The sequence below is a fragment of the Sander vitreus genome, chromosome 4 (assembly GCF_031162955.1).
Source record: "Sander vitreus isolate 19-12246 chromosome 4, sanVit1, whole genome shotgun sequence".
Lineage (NCBI taxonomy): Eukaryota > Metazoa > Chordata > Actinopteri > Perciformes > Percidae > Sander > Sander vitreus.
The window spans coordinates 37,404,908-37,412,602 of NC_135858.1; the positions used below are offsets into that span (position 1 = coordinate 37,404,908).

At 41.5% G+C, this 7,695-nt stretch overlaps 1 protein-coding gene across 1 annotated transcript; it reads right to left on the reverse strand.

The window, feature by feature from the left end:
- Positions 1-1,637: 1,637 nt before the first annotated feature.
- Positions 1,638-5,140, reverse strand: LOC144517404 (nuclear factor 7, brain-like). Its single transcript, XM_078249499.1, has 2 exons — positions 5,045-5,140; positions 1,638-4,361 (listed from the first exon to the last, which is right to left on the reverse strand). The coding sequence occupies exon 2, from the start codon at positions 4,343-4,345 to the stop codon at positions 2,972-2,974; it is 1,374 nt and encodes a 457-aa protein (XP_078105625.1). The 5' UTR covers positions 4,346-4,361; positions 5,045-5,140; the 3' UTR covers positions 1,638-2,971.
- Between the last annotated feature and the right edge of the window lie 2,555 nt (positions 5,141-7,695).

A 7,695-nucleotide genomic window follows, 5' to 3' on the forward strand; every position in this document is an offset into this window, starting at 1 on the left:
CACTCTTATACTTCCTCACCTTACTTCCTGCTTTGCTCTCATCAGAACTACTACAGCCACTAGAGGGCGGCACCACTTTATACATAGATATAGGTTATAACTGCTGCTTGAACAAACAACTTATTGTGACACAAAATCTTCCCTTTGAACAGTGTAAGTGAGATAAGGAAAAGTGGAGTCCAAAATCATTGCCAAGTATGGGATTTGTCCAGTCGGCACCACAAGTGTCCAATGGGAAGAACTTTGCATTGCCAAAGGCCTTTCGAGACGTCTCACTTCCATTGAGACGACTTTGTGTACAATGGCAACACCTTCCCCGCCTGAAAAAGCCTGAAAAAACTGGCCTTTTGTTTAGGCTTCCCTAGTGTATGATTCTCGGCCACCAGGGGGCAAATGTCTGGGGATGTTCGGGATCTTATGTGACATTTGGTAAAAGGACACCTGGGGAGCTTTCTGACACTTGGATAGACCCTAATACGTGGAAGAAAGTGTCCCAAATGTCCCCGAAAAAGGGGAGGAAGGATCCTTACAAATGGAAAGACGAACAGGAAACCTTCTGTCACGCTGTCTTGGACATTTGGCACCCGCATCTGGTCATTCAAAAGTGTGACAAATGGCAGTTTTGTTTGGTTTGAAATTTAATTCAAATTCAAGGGTCCCAGAGACCTTAAAATTGAGCCATGTTGGAAAAGCTAACGACTCTGATCTGGTGTAATATTTTAAAACTGCACAACTGCGATGGGGACACTTTCTTCCATGTCTCTCAGTAAATTTAACAAACATCTCCAATCTAATCGAAATTTAAACAGGGTGTGTGGCCAGTCTAGGCCAACGGGAGCATTACCTCGGTTCTCCAAAACAAGCATAGTTTTGCAGAAAGTTGATACTAGGTAGCTGAAAAGGGCACAGTCTTGTAAAGCAGCTTCAATTGTGTAACATACAAAAAATTCATGATCATAGATCATTTACAAATTTATTTATGGGGCTTAGAAAAATTATTCACAACAAATATCTGCCAAATACAGCCATTCTTACTTAAGATAAGATGAGATAAGAAAAACATCATTGTCTGTCACGATTGACAGAAAATTGTCTTGCATAAATGTGTCTTTAGTAATAGTAAACAACCCCCTTATCCTCTTGGTTTTTTTTAAAAATATACACTTTTTTTCTAGATGACAGGGATGAAAATGATGATTGGAGTCTGTTTTACAACCCACAAGGAATGAATGTGCATAAACTTGTATGTCAGCGACAACCCCCTTATCATCTTTAGACACACTTTTTTTCTAGATGACATGGTTTGAAAATATGTGTCCAAAAAGAATGTGTGTGCAAAATCTTATGTCTCTGGGACAATTGTTTTAAGGGACATTTTTTTAGCTCCTGCATCGAATTTAGCAGATTTCTGATGCATTTTGAGCAACAAAAAAAACAAAACAAAGTGAGCAAAGTGGGCACACAATCCTCCTTTTGGACAATGCAACCGAGATAAGGGAAAGCAGTATCCAATTGGACAGCTCCATGTAACAATATTGCCACTTAGGGGATTTCAGGCAATAACTTTGCATTACCACTGGCCTTCTGAGACCATCTCATTGTCATTGAGATGACTTTGTGTATAATGGCAAGACCTTCCCATTAAAAATGTGTCCAAATATCTGATCTTACCCTACCCTGTATATAACCTTTAAGAACCGTTATCAAACACACAATTGCCTACCATGATGAATGAATTCATTAATTGAATGTCCACCACATATACTTTAACTATAGTTTGAATATTTATTGCAAGATGCTTCAGCAAGAGCATACAACTTAACTCAAATATAAATTATTCAATAAAATCATTTCATAAAATCTTCACAGATGAAATCTTTTCCAAAATTAATTTCTAAAGAGCTGAGACTTTAATCAATAACTATCTGATTTGGAAGAGAGAGAGCTCTCGACTCTGTCCAAAGTCCCCGAAATGATCTCAAAGTCTCTAGTCCATTATTAGCAGTGTGAGCAAAAGACTTAAAAATCCAAATTGTAATTGTCTATCACTTGGGTAGGTGGATAATCCTTGTTGTGCTCAAATCCTCTGATTATTATCCTTGAAGTCCTTTTTGTGTTAAGGAACAGCTCACAATCTCAGTCTTGTGATGTGATCAGATAAAGAAACACAAGGAAGTGTCGCGATCTTGGCTCTGTACCCTTTTTTCACTTTACGAATAATCAAAGTAAAGCATGTGGGCTCCAACAGGACTCCATGCTTTCAATGGAAACATCCTCTCAGTGAAAGTGTGTGTGAAGGTATATATATGTGTGTGTTAGTATCAAGATCAGAGAACGACAGCTTTCCTCTGTTCCAGTCCAGAGTCACGCTGATCCTCTGGAGCTTCTTCTGCACAATGAGATATGTGGCTGGATCAGGGGCCCGTTTCAGAAAGGAGATTTTACAAATTCTGAGTCTAACCCTGAACTCTGAGTTGATTTACCCTGAGATGGGAAACTCTGAGTTTTCGGTTCCAGAACAGCTGATTTGACACAAAGAATATATTGGGATGTAAGAGCATGTCCAAGATGGGTGACGTTAGTGATATGGGGAAGGATAAGGTTATGTAGACTACAGAACTAATAGACTGGGAAGAAAAACGATACCGCTCAAATAGGTAGGCTAGTATCTGGAAATGAAAATGCATCTCCTGACGTATGTTTAACACCCTGAGAAGTCATACAACTTCTTCATCAACGGGATCATTGACAAAAGGAAATGCCATGTTCGGAACAAAAACGTTTTATATCATTCATATCAGCTGATTATTCTGATTGTCTTTTCTTTATTTCCAGGTAGCTGTTACTGTTTGCTGCAGCACACAGATCAGTTAAGTTTAGACTTATTTTATGATTTTATTTGCTCACATAACATAAATAGATGGACACATTCACTTTTAAGAAGTGAAGAGTTGTTTACTAATCACCATTTTCAGACCACTGTCACACAGACTTTCACTGGTAATATCTTCAGTTTATCAGAGGTGAGAATGTATGGAAACATCCTCTCAGTGAAAGTGTGTGTGAAGCTGTGTATGTGTGTGTTCGTATCAAGATCAGCGAACAACAGCTTTCCTCTGTTCCAGTCCAGAGTCACTCTGATCCTCTGGAGCTTCTTCTTTACTCTGAGAACAGTGGATGGATCTGGCGGTGACCATGCTGAGTATTTACCTTTGTAGAACCCTATTGTCCATAATCCAGACCGTATGTGTCCCTTCCTCTGGACAGAAGCTGCTAACACACCCAGAAACCAGGCTGTACTGTCTCCAACCTCGACATCCCAGCTGTGAGTCCCTGAGTTAAAGCCCTCAGAGCCTAGGGCAGTGCAGTATTTATTAAATCTCTCTGGATTATCAGGAAGCTGCTGTTTATCTCCTCGTCTCACACTGGTCAGATCTTCTGACAGGATGAGTCTTGGATGTGCAGTGTTTGGGTCCAGAACAACAGGAGTGTAGGAGACCATGTCCTTCATCTTGTTCCAGATGTTGAAGCTCAGGTTGCCCAGGTGTTTGGCCTCATCTATCAGAGCTCCTGAGAGCAGCTGTGGATCATCCAGCAGGGGGCGCTGCTGGACTCTTTCCACTGCAGCCTTGTAGTTGATCAGGAATGAGACGTCTTCAGCTCTCAGATCCTCCTCTGTGGCTCTGACTGTGTCTGAAAGAGCTGCTATCTCTCTGCTCAGAGCCTCCATCTTCTCCTTCATCCTCTGACTCTTCTGCTCCTCTTCCTCCCTCAGTGCAGCCAACCTGGCCACCTCTTCCTCTTCTAGAAACTGGTGGAGCTTCTTAAACTGATCCTTAATCTGTGTCTCTGTGCGTCGGGCCTGGACCTTCATGAGTTCAGCTGTTTGATCAAACTTCACTTTAATTTGTTCAAAAACCTTTAACTTCTCCTTTAAGGACTCCAGAGTTTCCTGAAGTTTCTTTTTGCGTTTTGCAGCTTTACCGATGGGTCTGAATCTGTGGCTGGAGTAATTTTTTGAATCTCTGCAGACGACACAAACTGGCTGCTGATGGTCTAGACAGAAGAGTTTGAGTTTCTCAGCGTGCAGACTGCAGAGAGTCTCTGAAGCTCTCTGATCTCTCTCCAGTAAGAAACTCTCACACAGGTTTTTTAACACTAGGTTACAAGGTGGTTCATACAAAGATCTTTTCTTACACACCGGACACTCCTGTGTTGGTTTCTCTGTCCACCAGCTCTGCAGACAGTCTTTACAGAAGCTGTGGCTACATGACAGAACAACAGGATCTCTAAAGACTTCATGACAGATCGGACAGCAGAGATCCTCCTCTGATCTGGAAGCCATTTGTCTCTGAGTGAAGCTGAAAGCACAGCAGACAGAAAGTACAGTCAGTTATGTCAGGCTTTGTCCCTCACCTTCCTCTCTGTGTGTTTTCGTTCTCAAACTCTGTTCTCTTCGGGGAAACAACAAGAAACTTCGAACTACGCACTGAAAAGTTCAGAAGAAAATGTGGACGGTGCAACAAGGCAGGTCTGCTTGGTTCTTTCAGGGAATGATTGTAAAGATTTACAAAGAATATGTTTAGGTAATTTCCTCTCTAACTGGGACTGATTGGTGGGATTGCTGTGGACGAAGTGCACACAGAGATACACTGGTAAGAGCCAATGAGGTTTAACCATTTATCAGCTAATTTAAATATCTCACGTTACTGTATTATGTCAACAGTTAACTTCATTTAATATTGGATGTGGAGTTTTCTTTTGCAGGGTGCAAATGTTTCACCAAAACAAGTTCCTTCCTGAGACTATTTAGCAGAGACACCGTCGCTGCGTCCGGAGCTTAGCATCACCCAAGACCATTGTGATTGGCTTAAAGAAATGCAAACAACCCAAAGCATTTTTTTTCTCCTATCCCAGAATGCATCTATGGTGTAACCAGACCTTACTCCACAGCACGGTGGAGATAGGGCTGGCAATTCTAGACTAGGACAGTCATGGCTCCCCTCCCTCCTCTACTAACTTCACAGTTTTTAGTCCAACTCACCTTCAGTGTGTGGAGAGTCAGCAGGTTGAAGCAGCAGTGTTGTAGTTTTCCACGTTTCTCTCCTGTAGCTGAACTCAGACTAACAACTCCGAGGAAGTTGTTAGTTTGGTCTGAATCTGATCCTCTGTTTTTCAGTCTGTCTCTTTAGTGAGGAGGAAGAACAAACTGTTTCCTGGTTTGTCTCAGGTGAGGTGTTGCTTCACCTGTAAACAGTGTTTCATTCCAAAGTTTAAAAAACACACCTACCAATGCCTATACAAGTTACTGATTAACAGGTGTTATCTCATTTTATCTGTACAGTACAGAACATGTTAACCTACATGGAGCTAATAAAATACCATTCATTTGTTCAGCTGTGAAAGAGTTTCAGGAGTTTGAGTTCGACAAAGGAATGAACTGTGTTCTGGTTATTTGGCACATTTGCCTTCAATTAAAAAGAAGTGCAATGTAATAATGTAGAGCATAAATCACTCAAAACCAGATCAGATTAAAGTGTCTGTTTTGTTACAGAAGCAGAAAGATGCAATGTGCTCTAAATGTATATTTTGAGCTGCCTGTTGAAAGATCATGTGGTTACATATAAAGGAACATATATTAAGTAAAATTACACAATATACAGAACTATGAATATATTGCAACGATGCTCGTTTGGCAAATTACCCAACCCTCATGTCCAGCCTTGTACACGGTGATCCCACAAGGCCATGTTGGATTATATTGATGTACCTGCTACCAGAACACCTTGTGCCAAAGGTCGATGATTGTGGGTGTTTCATCAAATATGCAGCATTATGTGTTGGACACAAAGAGGAGCAGAGCTGTTGGCTGATTGGCACCTGGTGATGAGTTGGATCAGGTGGCAGCGGCCGAACAAACCTAAACAAAGAGTGTAGGTGAACTGGGAACTTCTGCTTGAGGAACCTGTCCTTCAGGCTTTCAATTTCCACTTTAAAGCCAGGATTTGCAACAAGATGAGTTGAAACTTGCAGCTACTTGCAATGCTCCAGTTTACAATGTTCTGAAACCTGTCAGTTTCCACCAATGAGATGAGACGGTGTATCATCTGCATAGAAATGACTCTCTGTACTTTCGTTCTAACTTGACTATTCAGGCTTTTTTGTAACGGGATACAATTTGTAGTGTCTTAAAATCTGAATGAGTGTAGTGATAGTGAGATACTTCCTACAGCTGCATTTCTAGTAGAGATGAAACAGAGAAAACATTTTATTTCTCTGATTCTTTGCTTGGTTCAAACGCCGCTCCCTCTCTTCAGTCACTTTCTATCTCGCTCCACCACATACCGTGCTCGCGGGCGCTCGTTGAGCCTTGTAACACAGAAATAAAATAGATTACGGATCATTTTGTTTCTATAGTTTGTAGCTGACTTGACCAGCTGACATCTCTATTGGCTGTTGAATAAAGGAGACGTCTCTTACGTTGTAAAACCAGCCTCTGGAGACTGGACCAGCTGACTTCTCTATTGGCTGTTGAAAAAAGGAGACGTCTCTTACGTTCTATAACCAGCCTCTGGAGACTGGACCAGCTGACTTCTCTATTGGCTGTTGAAACAGGAGACGTCTCTTACGTTCTATAACCAGCCTCTGGAGACTGGACCAGCTGACTTCTCTATTGGCTGTTGAAACAGGAGACGTCTCTTACGTTCTAAAACCGCTTCAGACCACTGTAACTTTTCCTGCAACGTTTTAAAAAGGTTTTGTCTCGTCGCAACTCTTTGGTCTGAATTAGGCTTAAGACTTCCTAAATCTGATGTTGGCTGGGGATGCACATGGGAGAAGAGCCTATTTAAACCAAAACTATGATCTTTTCCTAAAACTAACTAAGAAGTTTGGTTGCCTAAACATAAGAATTTCTGGCAAAAAGCCCTGAATGCTAACTTCTCCCATGTTCAGACATAAAGGCCTTGTTTAGAGTCTCCATTTGGGAGTCAGCTGTCCAGAGTTACTTTACATTACATTAGCTGATGCTGTTATCCAAAATTACTTACAATATGTGCTTTTCAATCTTCATTATAAAAAGTAACTGAACTGATAAAGTCATTCATCACTTCACTACACTATCTTTGAATGAGCACAAATTCAGTCATACATATTCATGAAACAACCTGCATGTGCAAGTGGACTTTTGTCCGAGTCCGACTGCCAAAAAACACCACTCAAACATCGGCCTCTGCCATCGGCGAATGACAGATGAGTTATTATAGAAGCATGCGATGCTCATCTGCATGAGAACAAAGTTTGGGAGAGTGTTTGATGTGCGATCCGAGGCTGCACATAAATCACAAGGAATGCATTGTTGTTGCACGTGAAAGGAAGAAAAACAATAAGTGTGCTTGCATGCTTTAAAACAGCGTTCTCTTCGCTGATAATCACTGTTGAATTCCGTAAACACATCAGCACTGACTCAACGCTGGGATGTCCAACAGTTTAGTGTCATAATGAAGTGGCTGCCATATTCACATGGAAATGTTAAGCTGCTTATTACCATATGGCCGCACTTACAAGCAGTTAGAGCTGCTGGGGGAGCGGAGGGGAAACGGGGACACACTTATGTGGGAGTGTGTCTTTGTCCTCCAGCAGCAGCTGGACCTTTCACTCTCTCACAACATGTTTACTCTGCCGACACCAAACTCC